Source organism: Lepus europaeus, chromosome 5 (genome assembly GCF_033115175.1).
Source record: "Lepus europaeus isolate LE1 chromosome 5, mLepTim1.pri, whole genome shotgun sequence".
Lineage (NCBI taxonomy): Eukaryota > Metazoa > Chordata > Mammalia > Lagomorpha > Leporidae > Lepus > Lepus europaeus.
In genome coordinates this window covers 115,066,377-115,092,115 of record NC_084831.1, presented here as the reverse complement: position 1 = coordinate 115,092,115, position 25,739 = coordinate 115,066,377, and the positions used below count along the sequence as shown (strand labels likewise).

Here is a 25,739-nt window from a genome sequence, read left to right as displayed (position 1 = left end):
CTTCACCATCCAGTGCCCATGTGGACAGGTTGAAGACTGGGGTCCAGCCAAGAAATTTCTGGAAAACTGGGGTGTGCCCTAGCCAAAATTTTACAGTCATCTTAGGGCCTTTTCCTGTCCCTCACTAAGGGCCATCCACATTACAGAGGTTAGAACAGTCTCAGCTCCAGGGGATTGGAAGTCTAACCCTTGAGTCTTAAGTCTGGCAGCTGCGTTAACTGCTTTTAACTGGCTGTCAGGGACCCAGTGTTCTTGAGTGAGAATTACTATGGAGAATGAGGCTCTCCGAGAGACAGAAGCAAGAGCAGGCTGTATTCTCACCCATCCGCCGAGGTGATCCAACACTGGCTAGAGTCAAATTTGAACTGGATCTGAGTCACAGCGCCAAGCAGTTACAAGTAAAATGGTGACCCTCGGTTCCTGCCTCATGTAGAATTTCCATGCGGACAAGGCAATGAACAAAGCAAGACTTACTGAAGACAGAAATCTCCTGCCACAGTAGCCAGTAGGGGGGTTCCAAGAGAGGAAGACCCCAGAAATTGGGGAACACAATTTGGGGAACACAAAGGGTGGGGATAAAACCCATCAGAGGCAGGAATTATAATTCCTGCATACCCTGCTCATGATAAAACAAAAAAAGCCATCAGAAAGGTGGGATAGGTAACTTTTTTCTATTCTCTTTTTTTTTTTTTTTGACAGGCAGAGTGGACAGTGAGAGAGAGACAGTGAGAAAGGTCTTCCTTTGCCATTGGTTCACCCTCCAATGGCCGCTGCGGCTGGCGCACCGTGCTGATCCGAAGCCAGGAGCCAGGTGCTTCTCCTGGTCTCCCATGGGGTGCAGGGCGCAAGCACTTGGGCCATCCTCCACTGCACTCCCGCGCCACAGCAGAGAGCTGGCCTGGAAGAGGGGCAACTGGGACAGAATCTGGTGCCCCTACCGGGACTAGAACCTGGTGTGCCGGCGCCGCAAGGCGGAGGATTAGCCTAGTGAGCCACGGCACCGGCCTCTATTCTCATTTTAAAACTAGAAACTCAGAAGGTTGGGATGGGCACTTCTGTCTTACTAAAGGCAGCATACATCTTGTCCACTCTTAAAGGGACTCTCCTTTTCTCATTCCAACAGGGCCCTGACCTAACTGCCTATTAGTTTATCTATCTCCTCACAATACTTCTGAGGGCCACTCAAATTAATAAGACATATTATAGAACCAAAAACCATCTCTGACCTGACTACACAGGGTCTTTTTTTGTTTTGTTTTGAAAGATTTATTTTTATTTGAAAGTCAGAGTTATAGAGACAGAGGAAAAGTGTGAGAGAGAAAGAATCTTCCATCCACTGGTTCACTCCCCAAATGGCCACATCAGCCAGGATTAGGTCTAAGCTAGGCAGAAGCCAGGAGTCAGAAGCTTCATGGAGGTCTCATACACGGGTGCAGGGGCCCAGGGACTTGGGCCATCTTTCACCGTTTTCACGGATGCATTCACAAAGAGCTGAATCAGAAGCAGAGCAGCTGGACTCAAACTGGTGTCCATATGGGATGGTGGAGTTGCAGGTGGTGGCTAAGCCTGCTACACCACAACATCGGCTCCAACAGAGTCTTACAGGGGAACTGGGCTGTAGTGTTTATAGGTCAGAGCCAATTCCCAATCACAACTAGTATGAAGTAGTTTAAACTATATATCCGCACTTGACATGGGTCATGATGGCATTTTTATATATTCATCTCTTTATATGAGTAAAAGGAATAAAGTACAAGGGAGAATAACCTTAGGAATCAAAATGGTACTGCTCTCAAATAATTCTCTCATGAATAATGCTGTAGTTATATTTTTATAAATCTGCATTTATATACATTCAAAATAAACCATATATAATGAATGTAAATAAGACAAACGTATAGTTATTGTGTGGCTACCTTTGATACCCCAGTAAAGACAGAGAAATAGGGAAATACTTGTACAATTCAAAATCTTTATGTTACTATTTACATATGGGTAGTCATAACTTTGGTGAAGATTCAGACTAATAAGCATCATGAAGGTAAGAAATAATTATCTTATTCATCATTCTGTCACCAGCATCTAGTAACAGGGCCTGGCATAAACTAGGTTTTCTAAAATTTTTAAATGAATGAATAAAAAGGTAAAAGATGAAAACCAAATGACTATCCTGCAAAGATCATTAATAAATTCAGTAGTTATACTTTGCTAAGTGTGGGTTCACCATTCTAAGGATTATAACATTATTATCTTTACTTAACAGACGAGGAAACCAAAGCACAGGCATCAAGTGTCTAGTTCAAGGTCACATTGCAAGGAACATACCAATGATTCAAATTCAGATACTCTGATTTCAGAGCCTATGCTTTCATCCACTGTGACACAGATTATATGAAATGCCACTTTGAAAACATACATTTAAAAAATACTTCTAAATACTAAAATGACTATTAAAAGAATTGAAATGTTTTGAGTAGTTGGAGAAAAGAAGTAGAAAAGATCTAAGAAAAGCATGAAAAAATTTGTGAAATTGTAGGACAATACTTAAAATATTCATCTTCCAAATTTAAAGCTATTCTAACAATTTAAATTGTTAACTTTAATATTTAAGTTCAGGAAATAAGGTTGAATTCCAGAAGTCTAGACACTGAAACTTCAATGTTTCTTTACCTAAGAAATTTTCTGCTAGCATCAATTCATAGCTGAACTTTCCTGTTAAGAATTTCTAACAGTCCAAGTTTTTTCATGTGCAGGGCTTACCTTTTCTTTTTGCTTATGATCATATCCATGGTTTGGAGCAGCCGTCGCTCCAGGGCTAGAATATCTGTGTCAGTCACATTCCTACAAGAAGTATAAAGTGTTAATGCTTTGAGATTCCATCCTTGGGTATAATACAAAGCATCAGAAAAAACATATACACTTCACTTGTTCCCTGGTAATTTAAGGACCTGTCTTTTTCTAGAAAATATTAAAATTATTATACTAAACTAGAACAATTTTGTTGCTAAAATTTTTGTAAGATCTCAGGGCAGTGGCAAGTATATTGCTCTCTTACAGTCTTTCTTAGCCTTGATTCAGTAACATTTAGGATATATGTTAAAGCACTTTTCTTTTTAAATAAGATTGTTATTTACTTGAAAGTCAGAGTTACACAGAGAGAGAAGGAGAGACAGAGAGAGAGAAGGAGAGAGGTCTTCCACCTGCTGGCTCACTCTCCAGATGGCTGCAACAGGCAGAGCTGCGCTGATCCGAAGCCAGGAGCTTCTTCCAGGTCTCCCATGCAGGTGCAGGGGCCCAAGGGCTTGGGCCATCTTCCACTGCTTTCCCAAGCCATAGCAGAGAGCTGGATTGGAAGTGGAGCAGCCGGGACTCGAACCAGTGCACATATGGGATATTGGCACTGCAGGCAGCAGCTTTACCCGCTACACCAAAGTGCCGGCCCTAGCACTTTTTTAAAAAAAGATTTCTTTCTTTCCTTCCATCCTTCTTCCTTCCTTCCTTTCCCTCCCTCCCTTTCTCCCTCCCTTCCTCCCTTGCAGTGGCTTTACCTGCTACACCATAGCACCGATATTCTTTCATTCTGCTTCTATAAGGAACAGATTTACTGAAGTTGGGAGTAATACATAATGCCGTCCACTAAAAATGTGCCTTGAAAAAGTACGGTGTTGCCATTTAAATGAGGACTGGCATTTAGCCTAACCATTAAGATGCTTAAGTTCCATATTGGAGTATCTGGGTTTAACACCTGTTGCCAGCTCCTAACCCCAGCCTTCTTGCTAATGCAAATCCTACAGAGCAGCAGTAATAGCTCAAGTAATTGGGTTCCTGCCACCCACTGGGAGACTTGGATTGAGTTTCTGTTTCCCAGTTTTGGTCAGGCCCATTCCTGGCACTTGCAGGCATTTGGGGGAGTAGACCAGTAGATAGAAGATCTCTCTTAGAAAAAAAAGTAGGACAAATAACAAGGAGAAGTAATGGAAGTGACAAGTAGATAAGACATTTATAGAGATTCCCAGGTGAACAGCCATAGGGACAGAGAAGAAACAAATATATAAGTAAATATTACAGATGTGTGTATATGACACACATATAGTCAAGAGTGAAGAAAAAAGGAACAAAGTGTTCGTCACCTGAGGAAGTAGGACATGTAAGTATATGGGCAGTTGACAGCACCAAATCCAGACAGCAGAGCCATGAGAGTCACTCCGATCACACCAACCCGGCTGATGAGCTGTTCTATGGATAAGATCCCTAAAAACATCAAAGAACATTAATGCCAGGTAATACAGATAAAACAGCTCTTACCTATATAGCAAAGGGAAAGACTGAAAACATCAACCATTACATATACCTTAACTTACACAAGCCAACTTTTAGTTATTACTTTGGAATCTATAGTAAGTCTATAAAACTCTGATTATCTTCCTATCCCATAGGACTTGTGTCATCTCTTTTATTGGGTGATGATAGTAGTTAAAAAATAATAATTGTAACTAACAAAGTAAAATATTTTTAGTAAAAGTTTTGGTGAATAAAGTGAGGAAATTAAATGTGCTAGGAAGGCATCAATAGCAGGCAGCACTATGCTAGTTAACTTTGATACATGTATTCCCGTTGCCATACTTTTAAGATTATATCTTATCCCTTTTTCCATTCAATAAACACATTATGCATATAATAAACAGGCTGAATTTACAGATGAATGAACAATTCAAAGAAAAACAGTTTCAGATTACCAGCTGTATTCTACTTTTCAATTGTTCACCATCATTTGAGAATGCTAAAAATTAACTGAGGAGTCAAAATAAATGCTCCTGGGTGATATATTTGGAATGAGAGAAAGGATTACTGAAGAATAACTCAGGAAGTTTGGGACCACAGAAAAAAATTAATTTTAGTTTGTTTTCACTTCCTATTACTAGGACAGAATTCACTTCAGCCATTCACTCCCAAGGTCCAAATGCATTCAGCTGCCATTAGTGAATTCGTCAGCTTTGAACTGAAAATTCCAATGTTCCATTTCTGATCACTGCCCTCTGCTTCTAGTCTTCAAGGTCTCTTGTTCTTTTATTTCCACTACACGCATTGTAGAGTTCAGTGCCCTCTCTGGCCTGTAGTCTTTTGCTTCCTCCCCTCCTTCACCTAGCTTGGGCCCTAAGCTTACTTGCTTCAACTTCTCTCAGCAGGACCCTCAATCCCCTACTCTCCTCTTGCTGAAGCACTGATCCTACAAACCCCTAACCCTCTGCCCATGCCCAAGTAATCTAAAATTGCTAGAACACATTCTGATATTGGTGCATTACAGATTTATGGTCTACAGTATCAACAGAGCTCACCCAACACTGAATAAACCTTACCTGGTTCCTGGCAGCCATCTCTCTCTATTCTCCTCAGCACCTACTCTTTTCCATCTCCTTAGCCAATGCCCTTACTAAGAAAGACACAGGGGCCGACACTGTGGTGTAGTGGGTAAAGCCACTGCTTGCAGTGCTGGCATCCCATATGGAGCTGGTTCGAATCCCAGCTGCTCCACTACTGATCCAGCTCTCTGCTATGGCCTGGGAAAGCAGTAGAAACTGGCCCAAGTCCTTGGGCCTCTGCACCTGTGTGGGAGACTGGGAAGAAGCTCTTGGCTCCTGGCTTTAGATTGGTATAGCTCCGGCCATTGCAGCCATCTGGGAAGTGAACCAGCGGATGGAAGACCTTGTTCTCTCTGCCTCTATCTGTAACTCTTTCAAATAAATAAATATTTTTTAAAAGACAGACACAAACTATCTTCACTCTAGTATAAATATATACATCTGCAATCATCCTAATTTAAGATTTATTTATTGGGGCTGGCGCTGTGGCTCAATGTATTAAAGCCCTGGCCTGAAGCGCCAGCATCCCATATGGGCACTGGGTTCTAGTCCCAGCTGCTCCTCTTCCGATTCAGCTCTCTGGTATGGCTTGAGAATGCAGTAGAAGATGGCTCAAATCCTTGGGCCCGTGCACCCATGTGGGAGACCCAGAAGCAGCTCCTGGCTCTTGGTTTCTGATCAGCTCAGCTCCAGCCATTGTGTCCATCTGGGGAGTGAACCAGAGGATGGAAGACCTCTCTGTCTCTACCTCTCTGTTACTCTTTCATATAAATAAAAATAAATATTTATGAAAAAATATTTATTTATTTGAAAGACAGAGTTACACAGAGAGAGGAGAGGCAGAGAGAGAGAGAGGTCTTCCACCTGCTGGTTCACTCCCCAATTGGTCCCAAATGGCTGGAGCTGTGCTGATCCGAAGCCAGGAGCTTCTTCCAGGTCCCCCATGTGGGTGCAGGGGCTGTCCAAGCATTTGGGCATCTTCTACTACTTTCCCAGGCCATAGTGGAGAGCTGGATTGGAAGTGGAGCAGCCAAGACATGAACGGATGCCCATATGGGATGCTGGCACTGCAGGTGGCGGCTTTACCGGCTATACCATAGGGCCGGCCCCCATCCTCCCAATCTGTCTCCTTCAGAACAAGGTGGTGTCCAAAGTTAGGACTTTTCTATTTGTGCTGTTGGTCCTATTCAATTCCCTCTACCTTTTCTAGACTGTTGTTCCATCATTTGCCTCTCTCTTCTGTTTTCAATTTTTTTTGCTAGTTCTTTCCCTTCAGCTTTAAATCTCTTTCCTAAAGAAAAAGTCTGCTCTTGGTTTTGAATTTACCTTTGGTTATAATCTCTATCTACTTCTCCATTAATAGTCAAGCTTCTTGAAAGAAGCCTCGCACCCACGTGGGAGACCCAGAAGAAGCTCCTGGCTTCGGATCAGCACAGCTCCAGTGTGGCGGCCAGTTGGGGAGTGAACCTACAGATGGAAGACCTCTTTCTCTCTGCCTCTTCTCTGTGTAACTCTTTCAAATAAACAAATCCTTAAAAAAAAAAAAAGAAACCTGCACTTACTGTCACCTCTTCCTCACCTCCAGTTTATCCCTCAATTGGTTGCAATCCAGCTTTTCTTTCATCCTTCCACACTGGATGAAATTGCTCTAATTGTAATGGTAATATGATAGATAACATTCATCAAGCACCTGCTATCTTATAGGCACCATTCTAAGCATTTTATTTGTACTAACTTATCTAATCCTCATATCAGCACAATGAGACAGCCATTATTGAAAACTGAATTTTACAGATGAGGAAACAGACAGGTTAAATAAATTAAATCAAGGAAACACAACTGATAAGTGGAAGAGTCAGAGTTCAAGTCCAGCATAGCTCCACAGTGTCCTTAACTATTACTGCACTAGGGTTATCAATTTTACCCTGGCTACAAAATTCAATGACATTTTCCAATCATTTTTTAAAATTATTTATTTATTTGAAAGGAAGAGTTAGAGAGAGAGAGAGAGGAAGGGAGGGAGGGAGAGAGGCAGAGACAGAAAGAAAGACCTTCTATCTGTTGTTTCACTCTCCAAATGGACACAACAGTTGGGACTAGCCAGATTGAAGCCAGGAGCCTAGTACTTCATCTGGGTCTCATGCAGTGGGTGGCAGGAGCCCAAGTAATTGGCTATCTTCTGCTGCTTTCCCAGGTGCATTAGCAGGGAACTGGATTAGACAGAACAGCTGGGACTTGAACTGGTGCCCATATAGGATGCTGACATTGCAGGTGGCAGCTTAACTTGCTGTGCCACGATGCTGGACCCTCCAGTCATTATTTCATTGGTTCTTTCATGACACTGAATTTTTCCTGTTTGAAAACACTTTCCCTTCTTGGCATCCACATTACCAATTTTCCTTTAATTTCTCTTGTTACTTTTTCTTGGTATCTTCTTGCCTCCACAGGCAAGAATTGTCTCTTTCATTTCAGTCTGTATATTGTCCCTTGGGCAACTGCACCCATTTCCCCAGCATCATCTAGTGGCATCTGGTTGATAATTTTTTCAGATTCCTGGAGTCACATCCCCAAGGGTTGATGCATCCATACCTTTTTTCTAAGCACTTGCCTTGTGTATCCAATTGCTTGTTGAATTTCACCTGGATGTGCACAGGCAACTCAAATTCAACAAATCCCAAACTGAAATTATCTTCCTTTTCAACTTGTGCCTTCCTCTGCATTACCTATCTTAGAAAATGCCATCATAAACTATCTGGACATCAAAGTAAAAAAATAAAAACTATAGAACTATTCTCCATCGTAACTTCCCTCCCCTTGAATATATGAAGGTCTTTCTACCTCAGGGCTTTGTGTGCAGTTTTCTTGTGCCGTCTTGCTGTGTTTTTGGTCTATCCCTAAATATCAGGTTTTTAAAAGTGAGATTTATAACTGCCTCACAAAGGTTCTAATTCTAATCACCTGCACTAAATTGATATCCTTGTGCAGCATTCTCTATTACAACAACCTGTTCACTTCTAGACAACAATATTTATTAATGGCAATTACTTATATTTACCTCTTTATTGCTTAGTCTCACTCAAAACAGTTATTTTTTTTTCTTTTAAGATTATTTATTTGAAAGGCAGAGTCACAGAGACAGAGATCTTCCTTCTGCTGGTTCACTCCCCAAATGGCCGCCAACAGCTAGGACTGAGTCAGGCTGAAGTCAGGAGCCTCCTCTGGGTCCCCAATGTAGATGCAGGGACCCAAGCACTTGGGCCACCCTACGCTCCCTTCTCAGGTACATCAGCACAGAGCTGGATCAGAAGCAGTGCCAACATGGGATGCTGGTGCCGCAGCCTGGGGCCTTAACCTGCTGAGCCACAGCGCAGGGCCCCACAACAAAGTTTCAGGAGTGTAGAAACCAAGTTTATCTTATTTTCGGTCTGTCTCTAGCAACTAAACAGATACTCAGTAAATACTTGCGGAATGCTAAGTGAATGAATAAATCCTCATCCAGATTTTGTTGATTCTACTTTCCATCTATCTCTTGAAAACAAAACGGATTAATGAGAGAGATTTTCAAAAAGTTCATAGAAAATGCATACTATGAAAAAACTGTGTATGGATTACAAATTTTTTGCACCAAAATAATCTTATCTTGAATCCAATTTTCCACAAACTCTTTGAAATACCCATTGTACAGGTTTCCGAAAACAAAAAAAGCACAGAAAAAAACCCAACCCCCTTTATTTTCACTCCCTTTAACCTGGTGCCCTTTCATTAAATGACTTTCTTCAAGAAAGTATCTGCCTAATCCAAGCATTTCTATGAAGAAAGAGTTGGTCACTTTCATGCTTGTTTACCAGTTAATAAATGGTAAGCCTGATGAACAGGCAACTCACAGGCCATCTCCCCATTGCCACTGCTCACACAGGCTCCATCCAGACCCTTTGCTGTCTTTTTTTCAGGCTCTCTTACTCCTGCCCACCAGAGAATGTCTTCCAGCCTCCTGAGACTCAAGCATTGCAGGAATATTTTAATAATTTTTTTCAGCATAGGTAAGGATGAGGTCTTACAGTTTTTGAGGTCTTCACAGATATTAATAAACCGTATAAGTTGCTGGGAAAGTCCTGGCCAAGAAGGCAGTCTAAATCTGGCTTTACAGTAACTTTACAGTTACTGCCTAAACTTTCCTCCTTCTCATTTCTCTGAGAGGGCTAATTAAATTAAGACATCTCAACATTCAGGCATAAAACTCAAATGCCTATTTATTGAAGATGAAGAAAAGACTAAAATTGAAACTATCTCCCTAGCTTTTCTAGTTCAAAGTCCTTTTAAGAATATCTGTATAGGGCCGGTGCAGCGGCTCAATAGGCTAATCCTCCGCCTGTGGTGCCGGCACCCTGGGTTCTAGTCCCGGTTGCCCCTCTTCCAGGCCAGCTCTCTGCTATGGCCCGGGAGGGCAGTGGAGGATGGCCCAAGTGCTTGGGCCCTGCACCCGCATGGGAGACCAGGAGAAGCACCTGGCTCCTGGCTTCGGATCAGCACGGTGCACCGGCTGCAGCAGCCATTGGAGGGTGAACCAACGGTAAAGGAAGACCTTTCTCTCTCTCTGCCTGTCAAAAAAAAAAAAAAAAAAAAAAAAAAAAAGAAAAGAAAAAAAAGAATATCTGTATGAATTTGGAAAAAAGGATGGATGAAAGATACAACGGTCGTCTTCACATTCCCTCTGGCATGGCCTGGCTGCATAGAGATTAGGGCTCTGCCCAACTTCTTGCAATAAATGAATTTATTTTTCAGAGGAAAGACACTGACTTTTGGAAAGCTCTTCTTTATACACTAATTGTAAAGGTTTTTATGTCAACTCTTTTCCCAAAATATATAAATACTACCTAAAGAGAACTTTTATCATCACATAAGCAGTGGTCACAGACTCCTTTGGGAATCTGATACAAACCTGTTGAGGGGCTGGAGCTGTGGTACCGCAGGTAAAGTCGCCACCTTGCAGTGCTGGCATCCCATGTGGGTGCCAGTTCGAGTCCCGGTTGCTCTACTTCTGATCCAGCTCTCTGCTATGGCCTGGGAAGGTGGTAGAGGATGGCCCAAGTCCTTGGGCCCCTGCACTTGCATGGGAGACCCGGAGGGAGGCTCTTAGCTCCTGGCTTCAGATCAGCCCAGCTCTGGCCATTGTGGCCAATTGGGGAGTGTACCAGCAGATGGAAGACCCCTCTCTCTCTGCCTCTCCTTCTCTGTGTAACTCTTTCAAATAAATAAAATAAATCTTAAACAACAACAACAACAACAACAACAAAAACTTGTTGATAGCTCACCTCCAAATACACATGCAAATACAGTCCCATAATTCTGTGTATAATATCAGGAGATTGAAGTTAAGGACCCCTTTCTCTGTCCCTTAAACTCTTGAAGTTTATTCACTAAACTAAGGTAAAAAACTCCGTACTCTGGAATGATGGAAGTCTGTCCCCAAACCAGCATTTGGTATCTCTTAGGGTCAAAGAGAGGATTTGGTTTCAAAATCAGAAATTTTATTGAGAAATAACTTGCTATATTTCCAACAGTCAGAAGTTTTAAACATTAATTCTTTTTGTTCAAGATAGAAAATCAAGGGTCTGGCACTGTGGTGTATCAGGTAAAGCTGCTGCTGGCAGTGCTGGCATTCCCTATGGCACCCATTCAAGTCCCGGCTGCTCCTCTCCTGATCCAGCTCTTTGCTATGGCCTGGGAAAGTAGCAGAGGATGGCCCAAGTGCTTGGGCCCCTACATACAAGTGGGAGACCCAGAAGTTCCTGGATCCTGGCTTCAGATCAGCCCAGCTCTGGGTGCTTCAGCCATTTGGGGAGTGAACCAGTGGATGGAAGACCTTTCTCTTTGTCTCTCCCTCTCTGTAACTCTACCTCTCAAATAAATAAATCTTTTAAAAAAAAAAAAAATAGAAAAGAAAAGAAAATCAAACTCTGTGCCTACTCTCCCCTACTTCCAACGTACACTCACCATGTTTTGGGCTGAGAATGGGAAATGGATCTCCTAGTTTCCAGAAGAAATACATAAAGGTCAACCATAGGAGACAGGAAAAAAGTAGTCGCTGTTTATGCACTGCAATAGAGGAGACAATACTGTTAGGGAAAATAAATACATGGTAAAGACCTTTTTCTACTTAAAAATATGAATGCATGCTAATTACCATTTAGCTGGCTAGTTTATCTAGCAAGTGAGTGATGGAACAATACAGTTTTCAGTGAAAGCATTCTTAACACACCATAAGAGAAACTTGGTTGAAATTAAGATGTATACTGAGTTAAAAGAGATATTATAGTGGAAATAAATAAATTGTGGTAGGAAAAATAATCAAATCACTAATTCTATATTTATTTTGTGACCTTTCTAAAATGTTGTAAGGTAGTTCCTGATAGCAGTAACCACTGAAAATACCACAGAAATGAAGGCCTTCATAATCTCAATCCCCAAGAATAATCATCTCCATTTACGTGCTGAGAGAGAGGCTATAATACTCACATAGTCGGATGTTGCTCACAATAAAATAGCCAATGTAAAAAGGCACCATGAAAACCAGGATCAGCAGAATTACACACAGGTTCATTTTCCAGTGAAAATAACGGGAGCTGAAATCAATGTCAAAGAGTATCACTGGAAGTGGGAACAGAAAACCAACTTTCATCCTCTTTAGTCTTCCAAAGGACTCTTACTCTATGAATTCAATTGTGCATTAGCACAATACTATTAGTATCTACTCACTTGTAAAGATTAAAAAATATATATTTCTGAAAGTTATATATAACAATTTTAACCTAACAATTTCACTAATTAAAAGAAAATAAGAATTAGTAATGCTTTAGCTATATTAATGCTTTAGCTATATTATTAAACAACGTGTACCCTAACATTTATCAACATATTTTATTATTGGCAGAATGGATTGGTTTCACTTACCATTAGGGATCTTATTCTAATATAAGAAATAAAGGAAACTAAATGTTAACAGTAAAATATGCTATAAAGACTCAAATATAATTAAGCATTTGATTTACATGACCACTTTTATTAGTTTATAAAATTTGCTTTATTAAAATTTTTAGCATTGCTTTTTATGCATTTTATAGATATAATTCCTCCATTTAAAGTGTACAATTCAAAAGTTATTAATATATTCACAGCATTGTACAATCATTACCACAATTTTAGAACATGTTCATTACTTCATAAAGAAACTTCTGAGGTCAGTGCTGTGGTATGGTGAGTAAAGCTACCACCTACGATAGTGGCATCCCATATGGGTATTGGTTCAAGACCTGGCTGCGTCACTTCCTGTGCAGCTCCCAGCTAATGTACCTGGGAAAGCAGCAGCAGATGACACAGTGCTTAGGCCCCTGCACCCATGTGGGAGATCCAGAAGAAGATCCTGATTCCTGGTTTCAGCCTGACCTTGCCCCAGCCATTGTGGCCATTTGAGGAGTGGACCAGTGGATGGAAGAGCTCTCTCTTTGTAGGTCTCTTCTTTACTCTGTGTAACTCTGACTTTCAAATAAATAAATCTTTTTTTCTTTTAATTATTTATTTACTTGACAGAGTTACAGTGAGAGGGAGAGACAGAGAGAAATGTCTTCTACCTACTGGTTCACTCCTCAAATGGCCGCAACACCTGGAGCTGGCTCAATCCAAAGCCAGAAGCCAGAAGCTTCTCCCGGGTCTCCCACATGGGTGTAGGGGCTCAAGTGCTTGGGCCTGCTTTCCCAGGCCATAACAGAGAGCTGGATCAGAAGAGCAGCAGCCAGGACTAGAACCAGTGCCCATATGGGATGCCAGAGATGCAGGCATAGGGTTAATCCACTGTACCACAGCGCTGCCCCCCCTCCTTTTTTTTTTTTTTTTTAAAAAAAAGGAGAAACTTCCTTCCCATTACTTGTTAGTCCTCATTTCCCCCAACTTCCCTAGTTCTAGGAAATCACCAATATACTTTCTACTTCTATGGGTTTGCTTATTCTGGACATTTCATATACATGAAATTATGTGATAGGTGGTCTTTTATGACTCGCTTCTTTCACTTAGTATAATGTTTGTGAGGTTTACTTGTTTTAGCATCTATAAATAATTCGCTCTTTTTTGTGGCTGAATATTTATCCTGTTACATGGATATGTCATATTTTGTTTATCCATGAGTTGATAGATATTTGGGTTGTTTCTCATTTTAGCTATTATAAATGGCAACACTGTGAACATGTGTACAAATTTTGGTGTGGATATATGTGCTTTTGATTTGCATTTCTCTGGTGGTTAGATATCTAGTATTTTTTCATGTGCTTCTTGGCCACGTGTATATCATCTTTGAAGAAATCCCTAGATCCTTCATACATTTAAAATTACACTATCTTTTTTATTGAAATGTGGGCACTTTACATATTCTAAATGTAAGTTCCTTATCAGATAGGTGGTTTTATTCCATTTTGGGATGTCTGTTTACTTTTCTTAATGGTGTGCTTTGTGTTTATATCATCATTTTAAACGTAGTTAGGCTTTATTTCAAAAAAGCATTAAGCAGTTAAACGGCTTATGAATATAAAATACAGGATGACAAAATAAATTATAAGAAAATATGAAAGAAAGGAACAACAGTGATAAAATGTAAGTAAAACACTGGCTTGAGTCTGATGGATATTACAAAATAGAGTCCTGGCTATGAGTAGGTGGTAAAGTTAGCTTTATGTTTTCTAATGACTGATGTGAAACAGAAAATTTGATCAGCTAGATAAAATCATAGTGTCTATCAGAAAATAAGAAAACACTCTTACTGTTCCTCCCTCATTCAATCCAGATAGCAGGTATCATTTAGAATCATTCAGCAAAGACTACAGGCCAGCACAATTTAGTCTAGATAAACTGACGCCTTTTCCCTTGTTTGATTAACCCATGTTAGAGCATCTAGAGACAAACAAACTGCACATCATCCTATCTAGTGGCAGTCCTGCCTATAATGGTGGTCCTATATACCATTTTAGTGAAGATTCTGAAAGAGACTGGGAGGCAGTGGGTTTGAAATGACAAGTGTAACTGCAAGTATAAACCATGTTGCCAATTGTAAGTGAATCATGTGTTTTGACTAGTCTTTTGAGTTGCAGATAAAGTGACATTCTGGATAGACATCTATTTAACAAGTCTATTATTTGGAAAAAAGTAGAGTTACTTTTAAAAAATGTTTTAAAAAAGTAGTCTAAGTTCCTGGCAGTGAACAGGGGGATCTGGGCTGAGGTCCGTTCTTTTGGGTCACACGTCCAGTTCAGCAGGGAACTGTTCTGCTCTGTGGCCAAGGTCGCCTGTGCACTGCTGGCCCCTGGAGAGCTGCACACAGCCAGGAACCAGCAGAGACGGGCTCTGGGGGGGCGCAGAATAATTGTGCTGAGTGTGGTATAGTTGCGAGGAGCCGGACGTTAGGGTCAGTTTCTTTGCTGTAATTCTGGGGGAAAAGTTCACTGGGTCTCCTGAATGTAAAATCAACAGCCAAGTAAGGACTGAACTCAGTCTTCATAGGGGTTCGTAAGGAGGTTTGAGGAATTCTAATCCTTTCAGGTATAGATTTTCAATCAGCAGAACAACATAAAGGGCTATATTACAGGGGTTCAGAGAACACCTGGTAGGAAGAAAGTTTCTAAGAGCAAAGCCTGGACCTAGTCTCTTGTAGTCTCATGCTCTGTAAGTTCTTCAGAACTAATGGTCATTTTTCTCCTGGACCATAATCTTTTAAAAAAGAAAAGTTTATTATTTACATATTGACATGGGATATGGGCACCTTAATGCCCCCTCAAGAAATCAGTAAATAGAAACAGTCAATGAAACTTATTTTTTATAGATAATCTCCATTCATAAGTATTTTCAAGAAAGGGTTACTAGGTAGCTGGGACCCATAGTTGTGATCATTGCAGTTATTAAGGCAAGTATTGGGGCTGGCGCTGTGGGTTAACGCCCTGGCCTGAAGTGCCAGCATCCCATATGGGCGCCAGTTCTAGTCCCGGCTGCTCCTCTTCCCTTCCAGCTTTCTGCTATGGCCTGGGAAAGCAGTAGAAGATGGCCCAAGTCCTTGGGCCCCTGCTCCCACGTGGAAACCTGGACGAAACTCCTGGCTCCGGGCTTCAGATCGGCACAGCTCTGGCCGTTGTGGCCAATTGGGGAGTGAACCATCGGATGGAAGACCCCTCTCTGCTTCTCCTCTCTCTGTGTGTAATTCTGACTTTCAAATAAAATAAATAAATCTTAAAAAAAAAAAAAAAGACTAAAGTATCCACACAGTGGATTTTTTTCAGCTATGAGATTCAGGTAATTTTTTCCACCATAAACAAAGTAGCAAAGAACTCCAAGAGTTGAGTTATTCAATAATTTTACTCACCTGCTATTCAATACTCCTAAGATTTCAAAGATGATGAGCTCAAACATGGTGCAGGAAAACGCAAAAGTCACAGAGAAGATCACTTGTACAACATATTGTCGTACCTGTTAGAAGACAAGTAGAGGGTGGGGCTGGCTGTGGCACAGCAGGGTAAAGCCCTGGCCTGCAGTATCCCAAATGGGTACTGGTTGGAGTCCTGGCTGCTCCACTTCCCATCCAGCTCCCTGCTAATGTGCCTGGAGAGCAACTGAAGGTTGGCCTAAGTCCTTGAGCCCCTGAACCTATATGGGAGACGTGGAAGAAGTTCCTGGCTCCTGGTTCTGAAATGGCTCAGTGCTGGGGGTTGTGGCCATTTGGGGAGTGAATCAGTGGATGGAAGACCTCTATCTTCTACCTTTCTCTGTATCTCTGTCTTTCAAATAAATCTTTAAAAACAAGACAAATAGAAGGCCAGTGTTGTGGCCTAATGGGTAAAGCCACCACCTGTGATGTTGGCATCCCATATGGACGCTGGTTTGATTCCTGGTTGCTCCACTTCTGATCCAGCTCTCTGTTAATATGCCTGGGAAAGCAGTGGAGGATGACCCAGGTCCTTGGAACCTTGCAATCACATGGGAGACCTGGATTGAGTTCTGGGCTCCTGGCTTCAGCTTGGTCCAGCTCCAACTGTTGCAGCCATTTAGGGAATGAACCAGCAGGTGGAAGATCTCTCTCCCTCCTGTCTTTCTCTTTGTAACTCTTTTAAATAAATAAATCTTAAAAAAAAAAAAAAAATGGGGGCCAGCATTGTGGCATAGTAAGTTAAGCCTCTGCCTGTAGCACTCACATTCCATAAGGGCGCCTGTTGGAGTCCCGGTTGCTCTACTTCTGATCTAGTATCTCTGCTGATGGTCCCACTTCTGATCTAGCATCTGTGCTGATGGCCTGGAAAAGCAGTGGAAGATGGCCCAAGTACTTGGGCTCTGCACCCGCATAGGAGACCTTGAGGAAGCTCCTGGCTTTGGATGGGCCCAGCTCCAGCCGTTGTGGCCATTTGGGGAGTGAACCAGTGGATAGAAGACCCCTCTCTGTGACTCTGTCTCTAAAATGAATAAAACAATTTAAAAAAAAAAAAAAAAGACACATAGACTGGAAGTCATTTTCTTATTTGAAATATTGAATCAGGCCGGCGCCGTGGCTTAACAGGCTAATCCTCCGCCTTGCGGTGCCGGCACACCGGGTTCTAGTCCCAGTCGGAGCACCGATCCTGTCCCGGTTGCCCCTCTTCCAAGCCAGCTCTCTGCTGTGGCCAGGGAGCGCAGTGGAGGATGGCCCAAGTGCTTGGGCCCTGCACCCGCATGGGAGACCAGGAGAAGCACCTGGCTCCTGCCATCGGAACAGTGCGGTGCGCCGGCCGCAGCGCGCCTACCGCGGCGGCCATTGGAGGGTGAACCAACGGCAAAAGGGAAGAACTTTCTCTCTGTCTCCCTCTACTGTCCACTCTGCCTGTCAAAAAAAAAAAAAAAAAAAAAAAAAAAAAAAAAAAGAAATATTGAATCAATAATCTGGTTCCAAGTCAGAAAAATTTTAAGAAATTCTCAAGGCATTGGAAACAAGGCCACCAACACAACTAGCTTGGAACTAAAGAAATGGATCGAAGTGGTGGCACTTTTAAATCATGGGTGACTACTACCAACATTGTCTTGTGGATGGAGAATTTAAAGCACAAGAAGATGAAATGACAGGTTAGAAGTAGCACTTGGAGAGGCTGGTGCTATGGCTTAGCAGGTAAAGCCAGCGCCTGCAGTGCCAGCATCCCATATGGGCACAAGTCCCGGCTGCTCCACTTCTAATCTAGCTCTCTGCTGTGGCCTGGGAAAGCAGTGGAAGATGGCCTAAGTCCTTGGGCCCCTGCACCCGCGTGGGAGCCCCCGAAGAAACTCCTGCGGCCATTTGGGGAGTGAACTAGACTCTCAGTCTGCTGATTTCCTTTCCAAATGACCTCCATGGCCAGGACTAGGCCAGGCCAAAATTGGGAGCTGGGAACTCAATCCAGTTCTTCCATGTGGGTGGCAGGGATCTAACCACTTGAGTGATTACTTGCTGCCTCTCAGGGTCTGCATCGGCAGGAATCTGGAATTGGGAGCTGGAACGAGAACTTGAACTTGAGCATCTTAACAGCTAAGCCAAATGCTTGTTCTTAAGGTGGGGAATCCAGGCTTAATATAAGAATCAGAGTTTTGGGATTTTGGTATTAGTGTATAATGTAAGATTGGTTAATTCAGAACTTGACAGAAAATGAAAAGATTTTATAATAAATTGTTTACTAAATAACTATCTTCTATTTGATGCATACTCTGGACTAATAGATGCAACTTGCCTTTTTTCCCCCTCTTTGAAATCAATAAAACCTAATCATATTCTCCAATTTAATGGTTACCCAGTAGTCATTTGACAAAACTCCTATCTTTTCAGTGAACATGATCATTTTTTACTGGAGGCATTTTTCTTGTTTCATATTAAAACAATCTAAATTCATAAAGTATAACACAATGATTTCATCTTACCTCATAGTCCTTAAACAATTGGCGCATGAAAAAAAGCCACCCAAATCCAAAAAAAAGTATCTGCAGGAGAATAAAAGACAGAATGTCAAAACACATCTTTTGAGAAATGCCTTATAAGAAACTATTTTATGACTAAAGTCTGCTAATTAGGGTTAATTTATTTCAGAGATTAAATATGAGGTCTACTCACAACAGCTACTCATTAAAGGTCAAACATTGAAAACAGATGTTTAAATGTTCTTAGATTTTTAAAATTATCCATGCTACAGAATGTGTTTCTGGGGCTGGTGCTGTGGTGTAGTGGGTTAAGTAGCCACCTGTAACACCAGCATCTCATATGTGCACCAGTTCGAGACCTGGCTGCTTCACTTCCGATCCAGCTCCCTGCTAATGTGCCAGGGAATGCAGTGGAGGATGGCCCAAGTGCTTGGGCCCCTGCACCCACGTGGAGACCCAGAAGCTCCTGGCTCTAGACTGGCTCAGCTCTGGCACTTGTAGCCATTTGTGGAGTGAACCAACAGATGGAAAAACTCTCTCTCCTTCCCGCTCTCTGTAACTCTGCCTTTTAAACAAATAAATCTTTAAAAAACAAAATGTGTTTCTAAGTTAGACAAACATGGAAGTACATACATATTTTCCCATAGTTTTGTAATAATCACTGTGTGAGTCACAGAAATTAGCAAATAAAAAAAAATGAGTCAATGAAACTTGTTACTTCTAAATAATCCTTGTTTGCAAGTATTTAAAAAATTGAAACCTCACAGGAAAAGAATACAGACAAAAAAAATCAGGGAGTAGTAGAAAGACTAATATTTTTTATTATGTGTTTCCTTCAGAGAGCTTTCTCAGCTTCTTCACCATCCTGCCTAATCTCTATAAAGTGCTTTCTATCTTGGTGGAAAGCCAACAGATTGTAGGATCCACTTTTGTTAGTTTTGTTTCAAACTGGCATCACAGACAGTAGCCACATGACAGCTGACAAAGCTGGTTTGTTTTTCCACTAGTAAATAGAACCTTCTAACTATATACACACACATACACGCTGACATAACTCCTCTTTTCTTCTTCTATTGGCTGGGAACTGTAACTATGAATCAACTCTTTTATGCCTTTCTCCTGACTCTGAGAACAAGTGTTAACTCTTAAGCACTGTTTAGCAAACTACTCCAGCCTACCCTGCCTGTGCCTCCCGTCTGTCAAATTTACTTTCAGCCACATGGAGCTTTGGTTATTTCAGCATACATTACTGTGTACTAAAACCCCTGTAGATGCTGTCCTGACAAACTTCTCTCCAGCCCTTTCCCACTTATCCTACACGTCCTAACTTCTATGTTACTCCGTCTGGAAGGTTTCATTGTCTTCCCAAGAAAAATTGCTTTTTAAAATATATAATCCTACTGTACCTTGCACTTCCCTTGTCAATGCAAAAACACATTTGTAACAGCTAATTCAAATTTTGTAGACATTAGATTATAAGCTCTATCATAACATTTGTATCCCCAGTGCAGCGCCTGGGTGAGCTTTCCATAAATGTTGGCAGAATGGCTACAATGGTCTATAGTAAAAAATGGCTTATTTGTTAGCAATATTCAATCTCAAGTTTTTGTATTAACATCTATGTGGTATTAACTTCTATGTGCTGGGCTAGCTGAGAGAACAGATGAGGAATACAGTCACTACCTTCAAGGAGCTCATATATGGTGGTAAAGACACTAAATAATCACAACGTAATAAGGATATGCAATGACTGAAATATGTACATGTTACAGTAAAAACAATATCAGAGGGAGACTAAATCAATTTGTAGTGGGTTGTACAGATTTTCAGGAAGAGATAATATTTGAGCTGAAGGAGAATTTTAAAAATATCTTATTTTGGCCGGCGCCGTGGCTCACTAGGCTAATCCTCTGCCTGCAGCGCCGGCACACCGGGTTCTAGTCCCGGTCAGGGCACTGGATTCTGTCCCGGTTGCCCCTCTTCCAGGCCAGCTCTCTGCTGTGGCCCGGGAAGGCATTGGAGGATGGCCCACGTGCTTGGGCCCTGCACCCACATGGGAGACCAGGAGAAGCGCCTGGCTCCTGGCTTTGGATCAGCACGAATCGCCGGCCACAGCGGCCATTGGAGGGTGAACCAATGGCAAAAGGAAGACCTTTCTCTCTGTCTCTCTCTCTCACTGTCCACTCTGCCTGTCAAAAAAAAAGAAAAAAAAAATCTGAATTGTGGGGGGCTAGAACTGTGGCATAACAGGTTAAACTGCCAAACTGCCACCTTCAATGCTGGTACACCATATGGGTGCCAGTTAGAGTCCTGGATACTCCACTTCCAATCTTGCTCCCTGCTAATGCACCTGGAAGGCAGCAGAAGATGGCCCAAGTGCTTGGGTGTCTGCTACCCAAGCAGGAGACCTGAAGAAGCTCCTGGCTTCGGCCTGGCCCAGCCCTGGCCATTGCAGTGGCCATTTTTGAGAGTGAACCAGAGGATGGGTGATCTCTCTCTCTTCCTAACTCTGTATTTCAAATAAATAAAATAAATCTTAAAAAAGAATCTGATTTGTGAGAAAAAGTTGGGATTATGTGCATTTTTCAATAGAAGTTCTAAAATAGTGATGGCATACCTTCCACTGTCCCTAAAATATTAAAAACCACTCTCTTAAAGGATAAATAAGAATTAGGTAGTAAAAGAAGTGGTGGGCAGTTGAAAAACAGCTTTCCAGACAGCAAAGAGCTTGAGTAAAGGCACAGGAATAAGAAATAGCAGAGTACACACAGAAGACAATACACAATTTGCTGCAGCTGGAATATAAAATTCAAAGTAGTAGTTAAAAATATGACTAAAGATGAATAGACCACTGAGAGCCCTGAATGTCACCCAAAGAATCTTGGATTCTAGTCTGTAAGTGATTTGGGTCATATAAGTAGGAAAATAACATGGTCAGATCTTACATAGACCACCATGAAGCTATGTGGAAGCCACATCTGAAGGAAATACTATAGCAGGAAGACAAACATTATCAGAGGATGTTGCAAAGGTCCAGATGAGAAAATATGATCCTGAATTAAGACACTGGTGATAGAAGAGGCGGCAACAAATATGAGAACTGTTTAGAAGGTAAATGCAGCAGAGCAGTGTCAAGGATGAAGAGTTTGGAACAGGATGAAGAATGAAGCCTCTCAATTAATGTAAAGAATATTAGAGAAGGAGGAGGGTTGGGAATGGGGATGGAAAATGGAGAAGAGTTCATTTTTAGATATATTAAAAGGCCTGAGGAGGGGCAACACTGTCGCTCATTGGGTTAAACCACCACCTGCAGCAATGGCACCCAATTCTGGCTGCTCCACTTCTGATGCAGCTCCCTGCTGATGTGCCTGGGAAAACAGTGGAAGATGGCCCAACTGTTTGGGCCCCTGCATCCATGCAGGACATATGGATGAAATTCCTGGTTCCTAGTTTCAGCCTGGCTCAGCCCTGGCTGCTGCAGACATTTGGGAGTGAACCAGTGAATGGAGGATCTCTCTCCCCTTTTCTGTAACTTTTTTCTGCAATATTTTTTAAAGATTTATTTGAAAGTCAGAGTTACACAGAGAGAGAAGGAGAGGCAGAGCGAGAGAAAAGAGAGGTCTTCCATCTGCTATTCATTCCCCAATTGGCTGCAACAGCCGGAGCTGTGCTGATCCGAAGCCAGGAGCCAGGAGCTTCTTCTGGTCTTCCCACATGGGTGCAGGGTCCCAAGGACTTGGGCCATCCTCCACTGCTTTCCCAGGCCATAGCAGAGAGCTGAATAGGAAGTGGAGCAGCTGGGACACGAACTGGCACCCATATGGGATGCTAGCACTGCAGGCACCGGTCCCTGTAACTCTTTCAAATAAATAAATCTTAAAAAAAAAAAAAAAAAAAGCGGCCGGCGCCGCGGCTCACTAGGCTAATCCTCCACCTGCGGCGTCAGCACACCGGGTTCTAGTCCCGGTCAGGGCGCCGGATTCTGTCCCGATTGCTCCTCTTCCTGCCCAGCTCTCTGCTGTGGCCCGGGAGTGCAGTGGAGGATGGCCCAAGTGCTTGGGCCCTGCACCCACATGGGAGACCAGGAGAAGCACCTGGCTCCTGGCTTCGGATCAGCGTGGTGCGCCGGCCGCAGCGGCCGTTGGGGGGTGAACCAATGGAAAAGAAAGACCTTTCTCTCTCTCACTGTCCACTCTGCCTGTCAAAAAAAAAAAAAAAAAAAAAAAGTTACTCTGGTAATAGTAAGAGAGGTGAGCTTGAAAAAAGGGGGCCTGAGTAGAGTGATGGAGAATCAAAGAATCCATGAGGGGAGAAACTATGAGAACAGGTAGCTGATTAGTCAAGAAAGAGAGTGATCCAATGAGCTGAGGGTTAAACTCATGGCACTGGTGACCTGCACAGCTGTGGTTTTCTACAGCAGCCTTCAGGCCCCTGCACTGGGAGTAGACAAACTATAATGGTGATCCTAGTGTGGATTTTTATATGAAGAAAAAAGAACAAGAGGGATGAGAAAGTACTTTGGATCTATGAATCCTGATCAAGTAGAAAAGGACAAATAGATTAGGAGAAAATATGCCTAGACTATCAAGGAGACCATTTGGCTGTTATAAACATTTACCAGGAAACATTTAGATTCAGAGTTTAAAGGTCATATTTATTTGAGGGGTTCCTCAAAAAGTTCACTGAACTGGGGCTAGCATTGTGGTATAGTGGGGTGGGCCACTGCTTGCGATGCTGGCTTTTCACATTGGTGTGCCAGTCTGAGTTCTGGCTGCTTTGCTTCCAATCCAGCTTCCTGCTACTGTGACTGCAAAGCAGTGGATGATGGTCCAAGTACTTGGGTGCCTGCCACCCATGTGGGAGACCAGGATGAAGTTTCTGGCTCCTGACTTTGGCCTGGTCCAGCCCTGGCTGTTGCAGCCATTTGGGGGAGTGAACCAGCAGATGGAAGATCCATCTCTCTTGTCTCACTCTTTCAAACAGATAAATAAATCTTTAAAAAACACCCAAAAACCCCAAAAAGTTCATTGAAAATGCAAAGTATAAAAAAAAGCCTATGCATCATTCTCATTTTTGTGTACCAAAATAAACATTTTTTTTTAATTTGACAGGTAGAGATATAGACAGTGAGAGAGACAGAGAGAAAGGTCTTCCTTTGCCGTTGGTTCACCCCCCAATGGCCACTACAGCTGGCACCGTGCGGATCCGAAGCCAGGAGTGAGGTGCTTCCTCCTGGTCTCCCATGCAGGTGCAGGGGCCCAAGCACCTGGGCCATCCTCCACTGCACTCCTGGACCACAGTAGAGAGCTGGACTGGAAGATGAACAACCAGGACTAGATGGGATGCCGGCGCCACAGGCGGAGGATTAACCAAGTGAGCCACAGCACTGGCCTCTCCATAAACATTTTAAAGTACTCTCAAAACTGATGATACCTTGAGTGAAGGTGGAGAAGCTGGGCAATTAAGATAAGGAGTGGTGTGTATGATGTAGATTAAAACAAAACAAAACCATCAGCAAGACAACCCGAAATGAAACTTTGGACAAAGAAGGGTAAAGAAGCAAAAATCTTAATTCTTACAAAATTAGAGGAATTTGGCCGGCGCCGTAGCTCAATAGGCTAATCCTCAGCCTGTGGCGCCAGCACACCAGGTTCTAGTCCCAGTAGGGGCACTGCATGGGAGACCCGGAAGAAGCTCCTGACTTTGGATCATCACAGCTCCGGCCATTGTGGCCATCTGGGGAATGAACAAGAGGATGGAAGATTTCTCTCTCTCTGCCTCTCTGTAACTCTACCTTTCAAATAAATAAATAAATATTAAAAAAATATATATTTAAAAAAAAAAAAGATGGCCATTAACAGGACAGTTATTAAACAGCTAACTGGAAAAGACTCCTTTCCTGGGTTATTTAGTCATCCTCTTATTCATTTACCAATATTATTAGTGCCTAATATGTGCCAGGTCCCAGGAATAGAGGGTGAGTATGGATTATAATCTCAAAGAGTTTATAATCTTTGGAGGGGATAAAATAATTGCAAAACACTGAGGTAGTGTTTTCACAAGGGAAGCCGGTGAAGGTTACTATGGAAGCATGTAGAGGGACATCTAGCACAGTCTGGAGGATGTCTCTTATATGTCTAAGCTTAGAGCTGAAGGCTAAACAGGAGCTAGCTAAGGGAACGAAGGGGGAGAGGGTTCCAGAAAGAGAGAACAGACGAAAATCTGGGACATGTTAGCATGGCCAGATTCGGGAACTAAAAGAAGCTTGGAAGTCTAAAGTGGAGTGAGGATACGCTGAGAACCACAGCTGAAGGGCTGAAGATCCGGGTTCTCATAGCAAGTGGCCCTATAAGCCAAATTAAGTATTCAGAGCTCCACAAATGTTAACAGTTGGCAGCAATTACTTATTGGTGCTTGCACTTGAAAGTGGATACACAGCTGTGGCCAAACAGAGCTTCAAAAATAAAATCCATAAACAAATACATAAATGACAGCAGTGCTGTGACAAATGCTAGGAAGAAAAAAAATAGAGTAACAACAAGCTTCTAGAGAGCAAGTGTCTTCTGTATGTTTGTACCTCAGAACTTTACATTGGCTCACAAATGTTTGTGGATTGTAAGAAAGAATGAGGGTAAATCGAGAAGCAACAAGGGCCAACGTTCCGAAAAGAATGGATGGCAAACGAGAGGTCAAAGGATGAGAGAGGTTACCGCACAAACGAAAGCTTAAACCTTCAAGTACCAAAGGCAAACACTCTAGCACAGCACCCGGATTCGGGAGTTGACAATTAGCAGCAAAGCCCCCACGTGTCCCCAGTATCGCGCCCTGATTGGAGCGCCGCACAGGCCGCGCCTGCAACCACCCGCCTGCCCACGCCTAGGCTCGGTGGCACGGTCGGGAAGCCTCGGGGAGCTTGTGGGACCTCTGCCTTCTCGTGGCACCGGCCCGTGCTGGGGCCAGCTGAACCTTCCCCCAAGAGGGGTCTGGAGAGCTCGGGGGTGGCGGCCGCAGGGCAGCCTCCGACGACCAGGGCGGAGGGAACCGGGCGCAGCAAATCCCACACCCCCTCCCTGTGCTCTGGGTCCCGGTGTGGCGAGCACAGGCGAGACCCCCGGGGAAGCCTGGATAGCCAAAGCCCGGGCAGGGCGAGTCCGGAAAGGGAGGCTTACGGGTGCCGGGGCGGAGGGCGGTGACGCACCTGGGAGGTAATCATAATGCTGGAGTCGATCAGGAAACTCATGGCGAAGCGTAAGGAGGGCTCATGCCTCCACTTACAACGCCCCCAGGCCACCGCACGCTGGGGCCACCGGCCCCTTCACACAGGCGGCCTTCGCCCGGGGGCCGGCGCCCGGAAGAGCGGCTCTTCCGCCCGACGCCATCAAGCTGCGCCCCAGCCAGCCAATCAGCGGCAAGTTTCAGTGTTTCCCGCCTCGGGCCGGG

The 25,739-nt window shown here is 43.0% G+C and overlaps 1 protein-coding gene across 2 annotated transcripts in view; it reads right to left on the bottom strand.

The window, feature by feature from the left end:
• The window catches only part of GPR89A (G protein-coupled receptor 89A), a 63,497-nt gene extending 37,832 nt beyond the window's left edge, over positions 1-25,665 (bottom strand). The window contains exons 1-7 of one of the 2 annotated variants that reach the window (XM_062192119.1): positions 25,498-25,665; positions 18,303-18,362; positions 15,757-15,860; positions 11,877-11,983; positions 11,355-11,456; positions 4,131-4,251; positions 2,761-2,841 (exon numbers count right to left, since the gene is read on the bottom strand). In XM_062192119.1, the coding sequence (XP_062048103.1) occupies positions 2,761-2,841; positions 4,131-4,251; positions 11,355-11,456; positions 11,877-11,983; positions 15,757-15,860; positions 18,303-18,362; positions 25,498-25,539 (617 nt within the window). In that variant the 5' untranslated portion in view covers positions 25,540-25,665. Of the gene's footprint in view, positions 1-2,760; positions 2,842-4,130; positions 4,252-11,354; positions 11,457-11,876; positions 12,009-15,756; positions 15,861-18,302; positions 18,363-25,497 lie in introns of those variants that run through there. The other variant, XM_062192120.1, reaches the window with a different exon arrangement.
• Positions 25,666-25,739: the final 74 nt, after the last annotated feature.